Genomic DNA, 21,275 nt, shown 5'->3' on the forward strand with positions numbered 1-21,275 from the left:
GCGTTGGAAACTTCCGGCTCATGAGGAAAGTAGCTTAACCACTCCAGCTGTGGAAGCAGGCTTTCAAGAATTATAGATAATTTCCATGTACTGTGCAGAGCTTCTGAGCTGTCTGGATACATAAAGGTGATGGCAGATGTCCCCTGAGTGCTCAGGAAGCTGAACAACTGAATTGGGAACCGACTAAAGCTGCTCAGGCCGTTCCATCAATGCTGGCTCATGCCTTGTGTCCAGCTCAAAGGCTGAATCTGCTTCCCTTCTTTTCCCAGTCTGTGTGTGCTCTGAGAGGGAGGTGCCACTGAGGCCACTCCTGACTTCTGATCTTCCAGCTGAATGCTTAAAACAAGATAAAAAAAATTTTTTAAAGGTCAGAGGGCAAAGTGCTTACAGAGTTCTTTCTCCTCCTGTCCTTAGAATAATTGCAGCTTTTGAAGTGTAGGTATATCAATCTGGAGGAGGTTTTTGCTAATAATCACTGCTGCTGATCAGCAAAGTATGTTTGGAGGACAGGCAGGTCAGCAGCCTCAGCAGCTCGCTGTCGGTGTGCCTCTTTAAGGGCAGAACAGTAACCTTGACACTGCACAGTGTCTGACTTTGTAGCTTTTCCAAGGTCAGAAACTTGGCACGTTGTGTTTGCCTGGAAAACAGTACTGTTTTGTCTTCTGGTGTAACATTTTTGTGCCTTCCTTCTGAAACTCCTCCAGCAAACAGATGCGTGTCTGCAGCTGCTCGCAGCAGTAGGCCTTGTTGGAGTTTCCCCTCAGTCTCCTTCCGTGCTCTCAATACTCTGGCAGAGGAGTTGGTTTGATTCACATCAGTTGGCACTTGGGGATGAGGGAGAAAATAGAACTGGCACATTATTCCTGATGCTAATTCTGACACCAGGTACACACAGAATTGGTACAGTCGTGCCTGCTGCAGCCATGCCAATGACGTGCTAGGGGTGCTGAGGCAGAGTACATGTTTCTGACTGCAGCCAGTGGCCAAGCCTTGCTCTCAGCCTTGTGCCACCCCCTGCTCTCCTGGGGCTCCAGCCTCGAGAATGGCTCTGACTCTGGATGTTACCTAGGGAGTTAACAAATACCTCCTGCCAATTATTGCTGCATTTGTTGAAGAAATGTTTGCACCCAGCTGGACTGGCTGCACCCTGAAAGCATGCAGTGTGCCAATGGATTTCTGTGCATGCTCTGACCCACTTGAGCCAAGAGGCTAATAACTGGAGCCAGCTCCATCTGCCTCTGTGCTGCAGTGAACAAGGAGCACACTGATGCCCTGTTCCACTGCCTGCTGGGAGCGGTTGGTGTTCAGGTTAGAGTACACATGCCACTTTTCCCTTAGCTAAGAGATGACAACTGATCATTAACCTGCTTTAATTTTTGTACATTTTGTCTGTTTAATGTGTTTCTTTTTTATTTTTTTTCCTCCTAGCATGTCGATGGCAGTTTCTCCGTGAAGCCATTAAAACAGAAGCAGATTGTAAGTACTTGTTTGTTGCTGATTAAAGTTGTATTTGTGTGCCAGAAACACTCAGTGGTACCTGGTGGGAAGCTTTGATATTAGTTCACCAAAGGCCTGACAGCTTGGCTACTTAGCTCAGATAGCACCAGCAAAGTGGGTTAGTGTTGGGCTGGATGTTGTGTACTGTGTGTGTTGGGGGAACAAACATGGCAGTGCAGTCATGCAAGCCTGTTTATTCTTCTCTGCAAGTCAGGCACTGTATAAATTCAGTCTTCTTTATATATTGCTGCCTCACAGATATTTGGTGCTTTTATGAAATTGGGACCGCAGTGCTGATGTTTTGATCTCTGTGTAGGTGTGTGTAAATTAGGTTTGTGTAAATGAGCTTAAGGACTGTGGATGTTAAGTAACGTGAGCCACATCTGTGTGTCCACACTGCCTGGTTGCTTTAGGTTCTGTGTTTTGTGCTGTGGAAGGATATCTTTGCTCACTCATGTCCTACGTAGAGGTTGATTACTGTTAGGTTTCCACATATGTGGATGTGAAAATAATAAGGGATTTTATGTGTATCTTCTCCCTGCATGAGCTTCCTTTTTGTGTCTGTAGTATCTCTGGAGAAATCCCATGGATTGAAACCTTTTGGCCCAACCTGCCCGTCCCCTGTGAGTATCCTGGGACTTGAGCAGGCACAGACACCGTTGTTCTGTGACTCTAGCTTATACAGACTGCACACATGAGGAGGGCAAGGCAAGAAGGAAGAATGGCAAACAAAATGTTAGGGATTTGTAGCCCTCTTTTAGCCTGGTCCAGTGTGGTGCAATGCACAGAAACTGTGCAAAGCCTTATCAAGATTGAAATTGCACTTAGTATTGCGTGGAGAGAAATGCATAAGCAAATGCAGACTTCTAAAGATTGCCAAGAGTTTAAGCTTCTGAAAGACAATTGGGTAGCAATCCTGCTGCAAGATCAGATTGAAATGTCTTGGTGACAGAGAAGAAATGAGGTTGAACATACAAGTAGGCTGTTCAAATGGATCTGGGAGATGCTCTGTTTCCTGAGAAACTGACTTAAATAGCCTGGCAGCTTTGGTATGCATCTTGCATATTGTATGAAGGATAATGCTCTTCAGGTTAGATCAATCCAATCTGATATTGTTCTGGTGCATGGTCTTAAGAGACACAAAATATGAGGTAGGAATTCAGCAGATCGTGTGGTACTGAGAGCAGTGATTCAGTCATGTTACTTTGGAGTCCTCGCAGAGCAGTGGCTTATGTAAAACTTGGCTGAAGTAAGGGGACTTTCAGTACCTGACTGGCTTCCTCCTACCATTCCTGCATCTGCTGTAGTCTTGTCATCCCTTTCATTGCTGGAGCTCTCATCAAGTCTGAGCATTACTCACCAGATCTGTCTGGATTCTTCCCACATCTTGAAATTACTTCCTTGTTGCTTGGAAACTCGACCCTTCTCGTCCTTGTTGCCGTAACCTCCATCCTCACTGCAGTACACACAGCATGCAGTGTTCTCATTTCCTTGTTGTTCTTGAACATACAATATTTGTATGATAATCACGGATAAGTTCAGCTTTGTGCTTCGTGCTGCAGAAATATGCTTTTGCATCGTCTTTTTTTCCATCCTCATTTCACACTAATGCTCCTCAGATTCTCTTAGCCATGCTTGGCTCTTTTCTGCAGCTTTACCTCCTCTGTGACTGATTCAGTCATAGAGGCTTGTTGGTGCTCCCTGCTCCTCATCAGGCACTTCTGCAGCACGTTGTTGGGACTGTCCTGTTTTCAAGAACAGTATGGGTGAACTGACAGACAGACCTTTTGTTTTTGAAAGTCATTTTGCACTGTGACTTTTGGTTGCCTTTTTTCTTTGTTTCAGAGCATTATCTTGTCTGATGACTGTATTAGGATGAGCAGTCCCTTTCCCGATAGAAATGTGGATAGAAATTAGCTGCCTCAGAGCAACAGCTGTAAATGGCTTTGTCTCTGCAGAACCTATCTTGCAGATTCCTTTCAGATAAGATTTCTGAGCTGTCTGTGCTGAGACCGAGTGGTTATGAAGTTGGCGTTTGAAGCAGACTGGGGAGAAGGTGCAGGCTTCTTGCCCTTGAGAATTTACAAGAGTTTGGAATAAACTACACCCAGCAGAAAGCCACAAGGTTCACTCCCTTGAACTGGCCAGAACTGCATCAGTCAGGGTTCTGCACCCCAGTGCTGTGCTGCAGCTGCAGTGTGAGCTCCCCCATGTGCCTGGTGCAGAATGCAAGCCCTGGAGGTACGTGGGGTAAAAAGGCAGATGGGAGGGAAGTGTGAGCTGTTAGTGTGAGCTGTTTTGGAGTATGAGCTGCGGTTTTCAGCCAGCAAAGTTCCGTGTTCAGCAACTCACTTAACTGTGAGTGCTGTGCATCTGTCCTTCAGGTTTGCTCCTGCCCAGCAGAAGCAGCCTTAGCTCTCTCTGTCAGGGCTTCATTGCAGTGCTGGAGATGAGTTACCAGCCTGAGCCCTGCGCTCATCCTTCCTCTGAGCTTGGTTCTATTGCAGTGTGGTTCCTGGCTGAGTCCCAGGTCTGCATCCTACAGGTGTTGTTAGCAGCCAGCCAGGGATGGTTCCAGAAATCAGTGCACAAGGGCACGCATGTGGTGGGAACATCCAGAAGAGTTCATTCTGCAGGGAGAGCTGTGTGCTGTGCTGGAAAAGGCTGCTGAGCTCTGAGGGAGCAGAGCAGTGTGGTGCTAGCTGCACCTTGTTCCACATTTTCTTCTGCTCAGAGAGGAGCATTACAATGGTGAGCTGACAGAAAGCAGCTTATTTATCTTGCCTTTTATTTAATGATGTGCATACATGGCTATGAGCTCTCTGAATTGATGTTGGATTGCTATGCACATTAATGCACTGTGTGCATCGTTCTCCATTTAGTGCTCTGGGCTTCCCAAATGGAGGACTGTGTTGCTAGAAGTGCTCTCTAAGGAAGTTCCTTCCCTACCACAACATGGTTAGCTGACTCTTGCAGTGAAGCAGCGTGTGCTTGTCTGTCTGTGCTGGCACAGCATGTCCTTCCCACTCAGTGTTTGGTTGTCGGTGCTTTTTTTTCTTGGCAGTTTGTAAAATTTAATGCTTACATGTTCTCTCCCATCGGTTTTAAAATAGAAGTAAACTCTTGCTAGAAGAACACACAGTACCACTGAAACTAATGTAGCATCTGCATCTATAGGAGCACAGAGCAGAAGTATGGAGTATGTTGGGAATAATCCATCTGTGTAATGCTATAAATGCTTCCCCATTGCAGCCTTTCTTCTGTCTGCCCCTCCTTGCCAGTGCCAGGATTCCTGGGTGCTTTGTGTGCACGGATCTCTTAAGCTCTTTGGGAGCAGGAAGCAGCAGCTAATGAGCTGGACTGCTTTGTTCTCTCAGCCAAAATCAGCCATAGTGTATGTACCAACCTGCTCTTAAATGAAAAGAAAAGAACATGGTTGAATGGGAACAGATGGAATAAAGAGAGCCAGAGAGGAAGCATGATCTGCAGTTGGCCAGTGGCTCTTGTGTGCATCAGCTGGGTCTGAATTTAGCAACAGAAGCCTTGGGAAGGATGACGTGCTGCAGGAGAGATGAGAAGGTGAGGGACAGCACAGTGTAGTATCACCTATTGCTAATTGACCCCTGCAGTTTTAAAACTTAGAGATCTTGTAGTAAGAGCCATGTTGTGCTGCTCACTCTTTTCTTAGTAGGGCCACATGAGCTTCTTGTGGGATTTCTTTTGAAGCAGGCAGTAAAATGAGCACAGAATCCTGCAGAGACTTGGGTCTCTCCCTTCCTGATGTATTTTGCTCTTTGAGCTGGCCGTTGTGCACTCACTATCACTCAGCATGATCCTCAGAGGGGTCGGGATGCTGTGAAAAGACTCTCTTTGACATGTTGAGTTATAAAAGGACAGCTCCCACATAATTGTTCACAAACTTCCTGAGATGCTGCAGAGGATTTTGCTCGACGGTCCAACTGCTGACCTCATTGCCTTGAAATGCAGGCCTAGAACAGATTGTAAGCTGCATGCTGAGTTAAATGGGCAGACTCTGGAATTGGTTTGTTAAAGCTGCTGCATCCCAGCTCAGAGCATTTCTAAACTAGTAGGCAGGCTGGATGTAACTAGCTTGTGCTCCCATCTTGGCATGGAGCGTGTTCTGCAGCACTGAAATCCGACAGCACAGCCATTGCTCTTCTGAGCACCTGGCTTGACAGAGGAGGAGGAGCAAGGCTGATAACACCTGGAAATGCCAAAAGCCCTAGAAAAATGCTGAGCCATTGTAACATTGCATTCCCAGTGGCTTGGCTTCACTGCATGGTGTCAGCTGGACAGTTTCTGGAGCTAACAGGAAAGTGTTTCATACCATTCCTCTCCATATGTGTCAGTTTGTTACCTTGCAGCTGCTTCGCTGTTGCTCTGTGAAGAGGAGCAGGTGTGCAGAGCTACCTCAGAGCAGCATCTCTGTAATGTTCCATACAGCTGTGAGAGTGTTGTGCTGTACTTGCTGGCTGAGCTATGGAGCCATGGAGAGCACCACACAGGAGTTCCTTCTTTGGGACCTGAGCCATCAGCCTTTCTGGTGCTGCTTTAATTCAGCTGCTCAGGGTAGTTTGGGGGCAGCTGCTAGCATCTGCATAAAGACCTGGTTCAGAGGAGTTCATTCTGTGCTGGGGGTTGTGTGCCTGGCAGTGCTTTCTGCTACCACACACAATTTAAAGATGCCACCAAGGGCCTGGAGATGGTCACAAATGGCACTGCACTAAGGGAGATAGTTTGTCTGTCTTCAGTAGCTTGCCCTTACGCTCCCAGGCGACAAGGGAGGCATAGTGCAGTCCTGGATGTGCAAGTAATGAGCCATTGGCACAGCAGCACACTGAGGACCATCCCTAGCCTCTCCTTGTCTGAGATTACGAAGATGGATGGAAATCCATCTTGGCTAAGGTGAGCAGTGCTTCACAGAGGGAAGGGACTGTGGGAGGCTGGTTTTATCTGGCTTCTGTGAATTTTGGGCATATGTTACTTTGTGATTTCTGTGATGAACAGAGTGTTTTTGAGATGATCTTGGTAGTGACTGAAGCGGCCAGTTGGGCTCTCAGCTCACCAGGTGGGGTAGGCACCACTTTGGAGCAAGGACACGTTCATTCTCCTGCTGTCTTTTGTGATGTTTGCTTCTATTAATGGTTTCCAGTAACTCTAGGAGAGCCAGTTGCCATGGGTGTTGCATGGACGTCTTGACACAGGGAAGGAGGGAAGATAATCTCAAAACAGCAATTGCAGAGCAGCTGGTAGAACTCCAACTGTTATCTTTCTCCCTAGGTTGACCGGGTGAGCTACCTGCTTCAGGAGATCTATGGCATTGAGAACAAAAACAACCAAGAGACCAAGGTAAGGGTGCTCAGAAGACTCCTGCTCCCTGGGCTATGGGTTTCCAGCTTGCTTCTTCCACTTTCAAGTTTATATACGAGTTTTGGCACTGTAATTAAAGATGCTTTCCAAGATGGCCATCAAGTGTGTGGTGTTACTGCAGGCACTGAAGAAGCCCAGGAATGATAGGCCTTCACTGCAAGGCTCAAACAGTGTGATTGTGCTGAGATAATTTCAGATAGTCTGAGCCTCATGAGGATCTTTCCTGGAGCACAGGGAGGGGAGGGCATCAGTGCCCCTCAGTGTTTCAGAGCCAGGAGACAGTGTGAACTGCTGCTATCAGTGCCCTGAGGTTACTGGCCAATCTGGGTGCTTCCCAGTGTACAGACAAGAGGCTCTTTTTTTCTCATTGACTGTTAATGAGCATTGCCTCTCCACAGTCAAGGTACCTGTGTTTGGTGTCCATGCTTTTCTGCTGTGGCTCTTCAAACATCTGTTGTTTTGTTCTGTTACGGGAGGACTGCATGTTCCTGTAGCACTGCATGAAACTGAGCTATCTAGAACTTGCAAGATCAACCTGGATTTGTGTACAGGAGGGAGCACAGCATTGGTGACATAAGGGGATATATATGCAAGTGCCTTAACCAGAAGCACCACCTGTCTTCGGGCAGGAGCTTCTCCCGAATCCTGGTTTGCTGCACAGCCCCAAGCATGTTGTGTGACTGCTTTGTGCTTGCAGTAGCCTTACACAGGGCTGCCCTTTGCTGCCATCTGGGCTGCAGAGCATATGAAGTGCTGGTCCCAGACTGCTATTCTGAGTATTAGCATGTGATTTGCAAACAATGGAGCAGCCACGGTTCAAGACAAGCTGGATTTCCTCTCCAAGTAATGCAGTGTCCTGCCTGAAGCATACTGTAATCTCTGCCTGCCTGTGCCAACAGGTAATACCTGAAAAGGCAGAAGACAGAAGATTTATTTTGCATTTTCCATTCTCCTGCCAAATTTTTGCCTCTCATTTCAGCCTTCAGATGATGAGAACAGCGACAACAGCAATGAGTGCGTGGTTTGCCTGTCAGACCTCCGGGACACTCTCATTCTGCCCTGCAGACACCTCTGTCTGTGTAATTCCTGTGCTGACACCCTGCGCTACCAGGCCAACAACTGCCCCATCTGCAGGCTGCGTGAGTTTCCTGCCCAGGGAAAAAGGGCATCTTTCTCCCTTCCTGTGCTTCTGTTAAGTCAGTAGAGGCTGTGAGGATGTGTATGTATTGTATTTAACCCACCCCAGGGCTCCGTACCAAATGTGCCACTCTTCTGGGTGATGTGTGGAGGTTCCTGGCATCTAAAATAACTATCCTTGAACAGGGAAGGAATACAGTGGGAGGAAGGCCATTTGATTGGGGCCTCTTAAGGCCCCTTCTCCTAAGTGAGGTGTATGGCAGCAATGGCTCTGGTGCAGCTGAAATTGCAGTGCCATCCTAGTCTTGTTAACATGACTCCCTCAACATTTCTTTTAAAGGCAGACTGAAACCCCAGGTCACTCTGATGCTTTCTGGCCCTGCACCCTTCTCTAGACCTCATCTCTTACCCTGCACGCTGCTGCCTTCTCTGTTTGCGTGTGGATCACTCCGGTGATTCTACCTTCTTGCTATTCTGGGGCTAGCAAGGTGGGCACTGAGTGCACAGAACCAATTTTCTTTTCCCTCAAAGCTCCCAGAGTGTTGAGAGGATCTGCTTAAACCTCCACTGCTCGGTTCCTAAAGTTGGAATAACTGAAATACCCATTTTGACATTCAGACAATACTTGCTAAATTCCTTGTCTTTTTGCAAAAGCACAGAGATGCAGGAGTGATTTGAGAAAATGCCTGTGTCTTGGCTGGAGTAGCAGATCCCTGTTCTTTATCCTGTGCTTTATCTTGGAGATATTTGATCGTTCCTTCTTATGAAAAGGATGAAGAGCCTAAGACAGATGTTTGGCCTGAGAAGTTAAGTCTGAAAAGTTCAAACTCGGCAAAGATACAGTAACTGAAAGCAAGATCTCATCAGAGGAAGTGCTAGACAGCCTTGACTACAGGTAGCACAGCTTAAGATATGGAGCAGCATTATCTCATCTGCATTCTGCAGTGAAGTAGGTTGTTTATGTTTGGAAGGTGTCTGCTTGCTGGACCTCCTGGGAATCTGTATCTGAGGAGTGTAGAGACAGTGAGGATAGATTGGCACCTCTGGCTTTAGCCTGATCTTGAGAGTGTAGGGTGCAGTAAGAAGCAGGGAGATGCCTGGGCTTTTCCTGGTGTAGAAGCACGTTCTTACAGCTGTGTCAGAACAGATGTCTAGCTCATTCATGTGCGCCTGTGGCACTGAACTGACAGTATTAAAGCTCTGCAGATAGAAAATGGGACCGTGGGCATGAAGAGCAGACTAAAGCTGTTGTGGGAAGGCCGAGGGCTCGCTGTGCTGTGGCTGGCTGTTCACCTGTGTGCTCTTTTCTCGTAGCCTTCCGTGCCCTGCTGCAGATTCGAGCTGTGAGAAAAAAGCCAGGGGCTCTGTCACCGGTGTCATTCAGCCCCGTCCTGGCACAGAGCGTTGACCATGATGAGCATTCTGTAAGTAATTCACTGCAACCCTTTACACAAAACCTGGATGCTGGTCTCAGCCTGGGCAGGCAGCTTCTGTGTTGCTTGGCCTGTTGACCTGTGTCCCTCAGACCTCAGGAGGTTTGCTCAGGCCTTGGAGTAAAGCCTTCCTGCGTTATGCAGTGCCTTTCCTCAACTCTTCCATAGAGCTGGGACTTCTGCTTTCATATGTTAGTAGTAGTAAAGGTACAGAAATGTGGCAGACACTGGGACAGCAGGCTGGGCAAATGGGGTTACCATTCAACTCTGGATGTCTGTGTGGCAGCACATTGTGATGAAACCTCCTGGCTCTGGGATACTCAGACAGTAGGAGAGAGGCCTCTTTGTGCCAGCTTCCCTGAGTGATTAGGGTCTGGGAGGCAGCTGAGTGAGCTCAGGATGGAAAATGCAGTGCTGTTGGCCTCCAGACCAAATCACATGCCTCTGGTGTGCTGAGGGCAGAAGCTTGTTGCCTGAGCAGTGCTATTGCACAGCTGGCTCTGGCGAGACAGGAGGTCAGAGTGAGGAGTTCTCCCACTAGATGATCTTGCAGGCCTTAATGAGAACAGAAAAGGCTTGTTACAGGAACAGCCTGGTTTTATCCATGTATCCTCTTCAGCACTGTAGCCCTGCTGTCTACAACTGGGGCTAAGAAATAGGGCAGGGGAAGAAACTGAAGGGCAGAGTGTAGTGTAGGGGAGAGCAGGCGCTGTCACCTGGAGCAAGGTGAGGAATTGCTGGGTGTCTCTGCATTGCTAACCTCTAGGAAAAAAATAAAAAAACTACTTTAAAACATGGTTTTCTCTTGACAGTGTCTCTTTAAACCCCCTAAAGTGAACACTGTCACCCTGCCCAGCAGGAAACCTAAAAGGAAAACAGTAAGTGGACTCAGTTGTATTTGTATCCCATGGCAATTATTTGCCAGAGGCTTCACTGGCACCTGAAAGTGTTACAAACATGAGGGCTTGCTAAAATGCTGGATTTGACTTGTGCTCCTGCACAGCCTGCAACACATGAGCACTGTCTCCATGTTAGTGGTGAGGTGCTCACAGCCTGCACAAATGATCACTAACCTTTCTGGCTTGCATACGGAGGAATAAACTGTAGGGACCCGGTGGGTGACTGCCTCTGGGTCCTGAGCCTGGCTGCAGAAGACATTTCATAGCTTTGTAGGAACACAAGCAAGCTGCTGTCCCCTTGGCTCACCCAAAAGCTTCCTCTCACTTGTGTCATCCAGTTTGGAGTGTGCACTTCTCACTGTGGTTCCCACCTGGTTCTGAAACACAGAAGTAGGCAAATAGGCACAGCTGGACTTGCACTAGGACTCCTGGCTGCAATGAGCTGCTTTGCTTTTACAGAAACAGGAAGGATAGAGCTTGTTCTGTTGAGGAGTGTCTAAGATGGTGTGAGAGTGTGTAACTGGAATGTCATCCTGGGGACAGCATGAAAGGCAACTGTGGGAGACCAGGAACTGGGAAGGGGAAAGGTGAGGGAGGCCCCCCTGCCCCAGGAAGGGGCCCTCACTGTGTAATCCTATGCAACTATAGTTGTCAACAGTATTAAGGAGGCTGCAGTTTTCCTCATGCCGGTCCAGACGCTCAGGCTGAGGAGGAATGTGGCTTATCATATCTGGAGAAAACCTAGGGCTGGGTTCAGTAATGGGGCTGTCACAAGTTTGCTGTGACCCTGGCTCTGCACAAGCCTCAGACAGCAGCTTGTACTTTGCTGGAGCTCTGGGAGTGGTGCTGTGGAACGCGGCCCAGGAGAGGGCAGTGTCTCTCCAGACTGAAACCTCAGAAGCTTTCAGCCAGGATGTTGTAGGCAGTAGCTGAGATCCTCCTCCAGCCTCTAAGCGGTGCTGTACAGCCTGAGTGTTCACCAAGTGAAACAAAGCGAGCAGCAGCCTTTGAGCCCTCAGGCCTTGCTCTTCACAGGCAGGAGAAAATGGTCCCCCAGACTTGAGCCAATGGCTTTTGTTTTCCTGAACTTACTGTCTACACAACAGCACCTCTGAGCTGCTGTATGGAAATGAAATGCCTCTGTGCTTGTGGCTCCTGAACCTCTGTTGTGCAGGTAGCAGCAACTGTGAGCCAATCCCGGTCCAGATTGATTTGAGTATCTCACAATCCCCATCTGTGGTCTTGGCCACAAGGTCATTGAAGTCATGAGGCTATTTTTTTAGAGGATATAGGTTGATTCTTGACCCCAGCTGCCAATCATTCTTTCTTCCTCCATCAGATCTAGCTCCTTCCGTGACCACAGGTGAGTCAGTTCAGCTATCAGCTCACCCTCGATTTAGTGACTGTAATGGAATAGATTCCTGAGGAGTTTGGTCTGCAGCTGCATGACTGGGAGGTCCAGCACAGAAGCTACAGACATCGTGGCCAGGCTCAGCAGCAACACTATCTTTGGTACAGCATACAGCAACCTCCCTGAGGGTGCAAGGCTGGAACGGATTAAGTTAATCTAAGCTTGGGCTTCTGTAGTCTTGCCTCTTCATTTGCAGTGGGCTGGGCTGCCTGTGGCATTGCTGGGTTACGGCATAAACTCCATTTACCTCTTGAGTCTGCAGGGCCTTATTGATCAAGAAGATTTTGGGAGTTAAACCATTGCTGGTTCAGTAGCTTTGGAAACTTCTCTTTGGCTGGCAGCTAAACTGAGATATAGAGGGAATGGAAATGTGCAGTTTTGCTCCCCGCCTGTGGGGTCAGTGATTCTGTGATCCCTTTCAGTATTTTAGCAGAGGTGTCTGTGCAGCTGCATTAGCAGCTGAGGGAACACAGTCAGGGGAAAAAGTGCAAGTAGTTTTGCAGGACCAGCTCTTATCTAGAGAGTCACTCCTTTGACTATGTCAGTGACTGTGGTGGTGCTGTGAAACAGCTGCATGTATACAGGTGGAAGCAGTGGTGGGGTTCTTACTGGCTTGCAGCTGAGCCTCCCATTACGTATGTCTCCAGCCTCATGAGGGTTTCTTAACGTGCCCCTCTCTTCTCACCCACAGAGCTCTGACAACATCCCTCCAGGCTATGAGCCTATTTCCTTGCTGGAAGCTCTGAATGGCCTTCGCTCTGTGTCCCCCTCCATCCCGTCAGCTCCTCTGTATGAAGAAATCAACTACTCTGGCATGGTGGATGGGATGCCCCCTGCAAACCGACCGCTTGTTGGGATGGACAGAGCTGTGGAGAGCAGCCACCAGAAGGGCAAGCGGAGCAAGTCTCCAGATAGGTCAGCATGGGGGCAGAGGGGGTCCTTTGTAGGCCCTGAGGGCTTGTGGCCATGTACTGGGGCTGAAAGGGAGCTGTGCCTCTGAATCACTGCTAGCTCATCCTGTTAGGAGGCCAGCGGGTCCTCATGGCAGTGAGAACTGGGATACCACCTCTGTGTTCAGCCTGAAGAGACCAGCTTGTGTCTCCTGGGAGTTAGCTTTGATATCCAAAGGATTTTTAGTAAGGAAGTTTCACCAAGTGAAGGGTGGGAATGTCTTTTTTTTCAATGCAGCTAGTGCCTCCACTTGCACGTGACATTCAAACCTTGCAGGATTTCAGCTTTCAATAGAGTTCCCTGGGAACAAAAGAATGGAGAAGTGGCCTGAATTTCAGAGGACAAAATGCTGAGATCCTTTAGTTGTTTTCTGAGGCTTCCTCTGATGGCCATGGGTTGAGGTGTGGGTCCTGTGGAGCATCCCTCACTGAGCCATACAGAAGGCTGAGTCACACGGGGTCGTGCTGTGTTTGTTTGGGCACTGCTTGCTGTGTTCCAGCTGCTCCTGAGTTTTTGCCACCTCATCAACAACAGCAAATCATTGCCTGTCAAACAGAGCCCACTCCAGGGCTTGGCACACCCCAGGCAACAGAATGGGCCACGGCTGGAATCACCCATTCTGTGCCCTTCCATCCTGTCCCACAGGCTCTGCTCCCCCAGACCCAACTGCCTTTTCCACCCTTGTTCTGGTTTGGCTAATGACCATTTGAGGAATGAGGTAGAGGTGGTGCTGCCCCGGGAGGTGCTGGATGAGTGTCTTCCTGCACACAACTTGTATTTGCTTACCAGCTCTGTACCTTCTTGTCAAAAATCTGGCAGAGGAGAAAGATCCTCAAACTGTCAGGAGGAGAAGAAGGAAAAGGAAGTGAAAGAAAGGGACTGAAACTGCTGCTTTGTCGCTTTGGTAGGATGTGAAATCAGAGCTGTGCTAAAAGTACACTGAACGTCCTGGCAGCCAGCAAGGACTTGTGGCTGTGTCACAGAGCTGCTGCTGCTCTCTGTGTAGCTGATCTTTAGAGCTCTGGTGAATCTGTCTCAATAGTTTGAGCTCCTGCTCTGAATTATCTTATGTTGCTGGTGGAAGGTGGGTTGGGCAGAGGGATGGGGCAGGGTAATGACAGCTGGAACTGCCACCACCAAACAGAGTTTCTCTTACTGCAGCACACTACGGTCTCCCTCATCCCCAATTCACGAGGAGGACGAAGAGAAGCTCTCCGAGGACTCAGACTCACAGCCAGCACTGGGCGGGGGCGAGCTGGTCCTGAGGGAGACGAGCTCCCCAGAAGTAAGTCAGTGCTATGAGCCAGAGCTGTCCTGCGGCTTCTGGGGCTCAAACTGTCTCCTGAGGGGTCACTGCTTCCCCGGTGTAACAGAGAGCCCAGAGTCAACAGTCTGGTCTGCCTCCAGTCACCCACTGGGCTCCATGCCTCAGGACACAGCCTGTGCACCCAACTGGGCTTTGGGAATTGGGAGGTGGGAGAGCTGCAGTCAGTGCACATCAGGGCAGACTTTTGCCCTCTGTGTTCCTGGAGGCTGAACAGTTTGAGTGGGAAGCTGAACCTTGTACGTCCAGCGTCTGCAGAGCTCTTCTGCTGCTGTTGCCTGTGAAACACCCTATGGTGCCATAGAACCAACACTGGCTTCTTGCTCCTACCCTGAAATGAGTCCCTGCCTCAGGCATCACTCTGGATGTTAGAGGAGTTAGAGACAGTTATAGAGGAGGAGACAAGTGCAGGAAAAGCTGAAGTAACTTGTGCTGTTTCTCCTTACAGAGTGTGGCAGGGGAAGAGATGGAGGACAGCTCATCCCTGCAGAAAAGTGAGTGTGCACTCAGCCCTGGAGGCTGTCAGACTTGTGTTGTGAAGGAGATTGGACGTACATGTTCAGAGCTGTGCAGCCCCTGAAATCCATTGCTCTGAGCTGCTGTGCTTTACCAGAGGAAGTTGCCAAGGTTTCTCCTGGGAAGTGGGGGAGCAAAACCAACAAATCTCCCCAGTTTATTTGCCAGACGTCTCTCTTTGCTTGAAGTTCTGTGCTCCAAACAGCAGAGCTGGTCTCCTTCCCTCCTCACTGCCTCTACCCGTATTCAGTCCTTTGCCAGGGATGGCTGAGGGAGCCTCTGGGGACTGATAAGCAAAGCTGCAGATCCTGAAGCGTGGGTGAGGATTCAGAGCCCACACCTGATTCCTTGTGCAGCAGCTGCCCCTGGTGCCATGCATCATGTTGCCCAGCTATGGATCCAGCTTCTTCCAGGGCAGCACTGGCTCTAGCTGTGCATGCCACGAGCTGTTTGCCCTCACTGCTGAAGGGCAGATGGCACGTACTGCTGTGGTTCTGCTGAGACATGGCTGTGCACAGTGTGTCCCATGCCATGGTGAGGGTGTGTGGTACTCAGCACCATGAGGGCATGAGGATGGGATGAGAGGGGTGCGCTGGGTGCATGCGGGAACATCAGCCTGTGTATGAAGAGCAGCCTGTCAGCACTGTGAGCTGCCTCTTCCTCACGGCTGGCACTGACTGCAGCACTCCTGGCTGCTTCCAGGTGGCTGTCCTCCCTCTGTCGAAGACGTCCTGCAGGATGGTGGCTGTGGGGAGCACAGGAGCCTGACGCAGTCGGACGCAGACCCTCCGGTCGATGTCTACCTGCCAGGTAATGGCTGCACTGCTGGGTGTGTGCTGTGCTGTGAGGTGGCTGAGGAGGAGGCTGTGGGCTCCATACCTCACTGCTGGCTTCCCAGAGTGCTGCAGCCCTACCTCCTCTGGGGCCAGGATCTACCTGGAGCACAGGCTCCGCATCCCTCCAGTGCACAGAGCTGGCTGCTGGGGGTGAGGGGGGCTAGCAGCAGGAACATTCCCCCTTTCTCTCTCCACCTCCCCCTCCCTTCTGTTTCTGTCCTTCCCCCCTTTCTCCTCTCTGGGCTAAGCCACTGGTACAGCACCTGGGGCTGCTTGCATGTGGCTCCTGCCCCTGTCAGGAGGGTGCCAGCAGGGAGCTGCCCACAGGGGCCAGAATGAGCAAGGGGTGGGGTGAGAGCTTAGTGCCTGGGCCCTGACCTCCCTGCTCCTGTTTCCCAGCACCAAACACAGCCTCAAACTGCCCTTTGACCTAAGGAGGGGAATTAGCCCACCCCAGGTCTGGGAAGGGCCAGCGGGACACGCCTTGCTGACAGTACGGCTGTGGGGTGCAGTGCGGGGCCTTGGCCCCACTGTTCTCGTTGCAGCCTGTTTTCTTCCCTAGAGTCGCAGGCTGCGCTGAGCACCTCTCTAATGTCTCCTTCCCTCTCTGTCTGCCTTCCTCCCTCCTGTTTCGGGCAGCACTGGGTCCTGATTCCTGCTCTATTGGTATAGAGGAGTAAGCTGGTACGTCTTCTGTTCTTCCTACTCATCGCCGTGGTTGGGCAGCAGCAGCCCTGGGACCGCCGTGGGCTTGAACGGCCGTGCCCCCGCTTGCCGCTGGGGCCGATCCCGGCCCTGAGGGCCACCACCCCCTCCAGCAATCCGTGCCAGGCGGCCCGGCGCTGCCCTTCACCCCTGCCCGCCCCACGGCTCCACGCCCATCTGTTCGGCGCCGGAGCTCCACGGTCCGGTACTTCGGAGCCCGGCGACGCTGCAGCTGCGGCGCTGCCCCCCCCCCCCCCGGCCGTCCCGCCGTCCCTGCACGCACGCCGGGTTCCCGCAGGGCTGGTGGCGCATCGCCCTCACGTCCTGCCCTGCAGCCGCGGGACCGCGCGACCCTACGGCCGACCGCGCTCTTCCTCCTCCTCCCGCAGGTTCGTCCGACTTCACGCAGACGCTGCCCGGCCGCGGCTCCGCCAGCCCCACGCAGCCCCTTCTGTTCGAGCAGACGCGCCTGCACCTGGAGGACGAGCACCGCCTCTCGTGAGCGGCCCCGCGCCCGGAGCCGTGCCTGCGGGATCCCCGGGACGGGGCCGCGCCGGTGGCCGTGAGGGGCCGGACGGAGCGGGAGGACGAACGCCGCCGCCGATGTACGCCCCGCGCCCGGCCGGGACGGCGCCGCGCGTTTCCCGGGAGCGCCGCGCCCCATCCCGTCCCTTCCCGGCCGCGAGGGCCGGGCGGCGCCGCCGTGTGCCTTCGTTCTGCTTCGTGCCCGGGCGGCGCCGCGCCGCGCGTTTCTATGTTTGTAGGAATAAAGGCCGCGGTCAGCCCCGCCTCCGGCCTCCTGCTGCGGGACGGGGCGGGCGGAGGGGCGGGGCCTGGGGAGGAGCGGGGCTGCGGCGCGGCACGTGCCCGCCTCGTTCCCGGCGTGCTGTTCGGCGACGCCGCGCGGAGGATGCTGGGGCGGCCGCGCGCCCTCCCCCAGCTTTGATCTCATTGGGCTGCGGCGCGGCGAGCCTCGAGCGTCCGCTACCTAGTATGGCGCGCGGCGCGGGCGGTGGCGCGCGTTCCTATTGGCCGTCGGTCACGGGACCGAGGGGCGCCGTTGCTATTGGCCGCCCCTTCCGGAGACGGCCGCGGGAATTGGCGTGCGGAGCCGGGCTCCGATTGGTCGCGCGGCGCACGACTGGCCGTCATTGGCCGACGGCGGCCGTCGGTCCCGCCCTCCGACGTCGGCGCGTCCGCGCGTGCGCAGAGCGGGCCGGCGGGCGGGCGGCGAGGCGATGGCGGCCATGGGAGCCATGGGAGTGATGGCGGCCGTAGGAGCGTTGCCGGCGGGCGCGGGGTCCCTCCCGCCGCTGCCGACGCTGGGGGTGCCCGGCGTGCCCGAGCTGAAGCCGCTGACGCGGTACGAGGCCATGCGGCTGGGCCCGGGCTGGAGCCACTCGTGCCACGCCATGCTGTACGCGCCCAACCCGGGCATGCTGTTCGGCCGCATCCCGCTGCGCTACGCCGTGCTGGTGAGCGGCGACGGACGGGCGGGGCCGGGGCACGGGGACCGGGGCCGGGGACGGGAGAAGGGGACGCGGGATGGGGCCGGGGCCTAGTCGGGGCGCGGGGCCCAGGGCGGCGCGTTTCGGGTCGGGCCCGTTAACCCCCGCCCCCTATTGCAGATGCAGATGCGCTTTGACGGCCTCCTGGGCTTCCCCGGGGGGTTCGTGGACCGCCGGTACTGGTCCCTGGAGGACGGTCTGAACCGGGTGCTGGGCCTGGGCCTGGGCTGCGTGCGCCTGACGGAGGCCGACTACCTGTGCTCGCACCTGACGGACGGGCCGCATCGCGTGGTGGCGCATTTATACGCCCGGCAGCTGACCCTGGAGGAGCTGCACACCATCGAGATCAGCGCGGTGCACTCCCGAGACCACGGGCTGGAGGTGGGGCGCGTGGGGAGGGGCCGCGCGCGGCTGCGGGGAACACAAAGCTCCCCTTCCCGCCCGCCTCGGAGCCGCTGGGCCGCCCCGCCCGCTGCCTGGAGCCCTCGGCGGCCACCGGGAGCTCCGCAGCCGGGGATGCACCGCGGGCTCCAGCCCTGCCCCTCGCTGCCTCAGTAGGGAAGAGCCCCATCTACCCGCTCTGCATCAGGATGTGGGCGGGGTCCGTCTCACACCTGCAGCGGAACCTCAGCACGGCGGCGCTCTGCTTTGCTCCGTGCTCTTCGGGGGTCGCACAAAAGCAGAGCAGGGGCACAGGCTCCTCCTGCGCGGCTCGGCCACCCTAAGGGCAGAGCGAGGCGTGGGGGTCTCTCGGGTGCTCCCTGAGCACACAGTGAGCGCCAGCAGGAGAAGAGGTGGCAGGCCCTGGGTTGTGGTGCTGCTGAGGATACAGGGCTGCGCTGCAGTGCCTCCAGGCAGGGCTGGGTGGGGAGGGGAAAGCAGGGATGCCCATAGCAGCCCGGGCAGCGGGATTCACCAGGGAACGGGGCTGGGACTGGGAGAGCAGGGAATTGGGGGTGTGGGGAGAGGCAGAGCAGGGGCTTCAGTGGGGCTGGAGGCAGGTGAGAGCAGGCTGCGGTGGGGGTAGGGGGGGGCACCAAGCACCGGGGCTGTGGGCTGGGGGTCCTGGGTGGGGGTGCGGGGCCTGGGGGGGGGGTGCTGTGATCTCCGCTGAGTTGTGCTCCGTGCCGTTGCAGGTGATGGGCATGGTCCGTGTCCCCCTCTACACCCAGAAAGATCGCATGGGTGGGCTGCCAAACTTCCTGGCCAACTCCTTCGTTGGAACTGCCAAATTCCAGCTGCTCTTTGCTCTGAAGATCTTGAACATGGTGCCGGAGGAGAAGCTGGCCGAGGCAGTGGCTGCCACACAGAAGCCGAAGAAGCCGGCGATCGACCACGCGGCCATGGCAGCAGCTAAGCAGGCCAACGAGCTGGCAGCAGCCGCCAGAGCAGGCAATGAATACGCAGATAGCGGAGAGAACCAGGCAGCTGCGCACGCTGCGGCTGAGCTGGCAGAGCAGCAGGCGGCCGGGCTGGAGAGCCAGGCTGTGCTGGAGCATCTGGCGGCCGTGCCGGGGGCTGAGGCCGTGGTGGCGGAGCTGCAGGCGCAGCCCGGGGCAGACGCCGTGCTGGAGCAGCCGGTGGCTGAAGCCATGGAGTGATGCCACCATGTTTGTAATTGATTAAAAGTGGGTGAGGAGACTAGAGACTTTCTTCTAACTTTCCAACCAGTTGCTGGCTGCGAGATTCCGCTGTGTAGCCAGGAGGGTTTGGAATTGTCTGAAGCAGGGGAAAGCTATGTATTTTTATGGCCATTAAACTCTAGCGAGCTTCCCAGATCAATCTGCACAGCCCCCTGCAGAGAGTTCATGTGCTTATGTGAAGGTGCTGAAGCCTTAGAATTACGCTTTGATTTCAGGGACACACTGCTGCTTCCAGGTCCCAGTTTCATTTTTAAGGAACAAAACTCTTATTTTGAGATGCCCTGTGTTGACTTGGACGCAGCTGTGTTTTGCAGTGGACACAGCTGAGGAATAAGGCTGCTGGTAAAGCGCCTTTGCCGTTGCAGGCAGAAGGGCTCTGCTCTGCTGGCAGCTGTGAGGGTGGGCTCCCATTGGAATGCCGGTGCCCGCGGTGACTTGCACTGAATTCCCTCTGGGGCACGGGGACATACTCTACTCGTGTGGGTTTCTATCTGGAGGTCTGTGGGAGCAGGAAAGTGGAATAAATGGCTTTGCTGAACGCTTTGCAGTCGGGATCTTTCTTGACTGCCAGCGCACAGCACTGGGGGGTTCCAGAAGGCTGCAGAGCTGCTGTCCCTGCAGGGGCCCTTCTGCCTGGAGAGGAGCGAGCAAAGCACCTCTCTGGCCGCGGGCCAGGACAGCTTGCAGGGCGCAGGGTGCCGCAGGATTTGGGGTGCTGCACCTCTGCAAACTTCTGAAGCTTTTGCTGTTTGGTGACCCCAAGACAGTTCTTGCACGTGGTTGATGCCAGCAGCTCTGCTACAAGTGCCACAGCGGCTGTGTGGTGGGCATTCACTGCTCTCTAACAGCTGCCGCTGCCAGACCACAGGCAGCCAGTGCCTGGCCCAGCTGCCCTGAGCCCACAGCTGCAGCAGGGCCTGCGCATGGCACACAGCTCTGCAGGCTGCAGAAGCCATTTGCTAAAACCTCCAGCCCCTGCGTGCCCCATGGCAGCTCTGCCTCCCCTTTCCATCCCCATGCTGGTGCTGAGCCGTGCCCCAGCCTGGGCCCAACCTGTGGTCACTGCAGCACAGCTGCTGATTCAGCTCAGCGCCGGTGAGAGCAGAGCTGCCTCCACCACCGCTGTCCCTTTCCAGGCACTGGGCTCAGGCAGGGGTGTTGCTTTCCCTATTTGCTGCCTGTGTCTGTCCTGCCCTGCACAAGGGCCCCAGAGGTGCCCAGCAGGCAGCACCCCACAGCCAGCACAGGGCTGCTGCACACATCGTGGCAGAGTGCAGCACTGGGGGAAGGACCGTGATGAACAAACGACTCACAAAAGAGATTTGGTTTAATTGAAGACGTTTAGAGAGAGGCTGACGGCAGCAGCATGGTGCTCTTCAATAAATAACGGGCTGTGAGGTGGGGGTGTGATGCCATAGGGGATGGGGTGACAGGAGGATGGCACATAGACCACTCTGCTCCCCCAGGGATGTGCCTAAGGGCAGCAGCTGAGGAGTTGGGGTGCACAGGGGCAGAAGGATGGGGGGGGGGATGTCACATCAGTGCCAGGAACATGGAGATTCATTCTGGTCTAGAGGACATAAATGCCATAGAAAAGCAGGACCTTCCGTTGCTAAATGAACTCATACAAACCAAGAGGAATGTTCAGGTAGGAAGTGGCGGAGCTGAAGGAAAAAACAGTTACACACATGAGGGTGACAGAGCGCTTCGGGGCTCCCAGGAGCAAGAGCTGTGATGAGGAGGGGCTGCAGGCACCACAGCTGCCGCTGGGAGCAGCCAGGCTGGGTGAGGGGCAGCAGCCTGAGCAGGGCCTGCAGGTAACAGAGCTGCCCGGCTCACACCACAGCAAAGCCAAAGCACAGCCGGCACTGCGAGCACAGCCACGGGGCCGTGGGGGCAGGGAGCCCCATGCAGGGGGACTCACACGCAGCCACCGGCCCTGCGGCAAAGGGCAGCGGTGCCTTATGTGCATGAGGCCCTCGGGGCACAGGTAAGGAGGTTTTGTGCCACTGCCAACCACCCCT

The 21,275-nt window shown here is 54.0% G+C and overlaps 2 protein-coding genes across 6 annotated transcripts in view; both read left to right on the forward strand.

The window, feature by feature from the left end:
* MGRN1 (mahogunin ring finger 1) overlaps nucleotides 1-16,871 on the forward strand; it is a 47,808-nt gene extending 30,937 nt beyond the window's left edge. Inside the window, exons 8-18 of one of the 4 annotated variants that reach the window (XM_048961377.1) lie at nucleotides 1,429-1,476; nucleotides 6,799-6,867; nucleotides 7,868-8,027; nucleotides 9,340-9,449; nucleotides 10,271-10,336; nucleotides 12,460-12,683; nucleotides 13,881-14,004; nucleotides 14,492-14,537; nucleotides 15,262-15,369; nucleotides 16,035-16,079; nucleotides 16,490-16,604. In XM_048961377.1, the coding sequence (XP_048817334.1) occupies nucleotides 1,429-1,476; nucleotides 6,799-6,867; nucleotides 7,868-8,027; nucleotides 9,340-9,449; nucleotides 10,271-10,336; nucleotides 12,460-12,683; nucleotides 13,881-14,004; nucleotides 14,492-14,537; nucleotides 15,262-15,369; nucleotides 16,035-16,075 (996 nt within the window). In that variant the 3' untranslated portion in view covers nucleotides 16,076-16,079; nucleotides 16,490-16,604. Of the gene's footprint in view, nucleotides 1-1,428; nucleotides 1,477-6,798; nucleotides 6,868-7,867; nucleotides 8,028-9,339; nucleotides 9,450-10,270; nucleotides 10,337-12,459; nucleotides 12,684-13,880; nucleotides 14,005-14,491; nucleotides 14,538-15,261; nucleotides 15,370-16,034; nucleotides 16,080-16,489 lie in introns of all 4 variants that reach the window. The other 3 variants (XM_048961375.1, XM_048961378.1, XM_048961376.1) reach the window with 3 other exon arrangements.
* Nucleotides 16,872-17,291: 420 nt separating this feature from the next.
* On the forward strand, nucleotides 17,292-19,789 carry NUDT16L1 (nudix hydrolase 16 like 1). Of its 2 annotated transcripts, XM_048961381.1 has the most exons (3): nucleotides 17,294-17,575; nucleotides 17,729-17,989; nucleotides 18,745-19,789. In XM_048961381.1, exons 1-3 carry the CDS (start codon nucleotides 17,339-17,341, stop codon nucleotides 19,207-19,209), a joined length of 963 nt encoding a protein of 320 aa, XP_048817338.1. In that variant the 5' UTR covers nucleotides 17,294-17,338; the 3' UTR covers nucleotides 19,210-19,789. The 2 variants fall into 2 exon arrangements, with proteins under 2 accessions (XP_048817339.1, XP_048817338.1); XM_048961382.1 differs by lacking the exon at nucleotides 17,729-17,989 and having other exon boundaries at nucleotides 17,292-17,575.
* The last annotated feature ends 1,486 nt before the right edge of the window (nucleotides 19,790-21,275 follow it).

The sequence above is a fragment of the Lagopus muta genome, chromosome 15 (genome assembly GCF_023343835.1).
Source record: "Lagopus muta isolate bLagMut1 chromosome 15, bLagMut1 primary, whole genome shotgun sequence".
Classification (NCBI taxonomy): Eukaryota; Metazoa; Chordata; class Aves; order Galliformes; family Phasianidae; genus Lagopus; species Lagopus muta.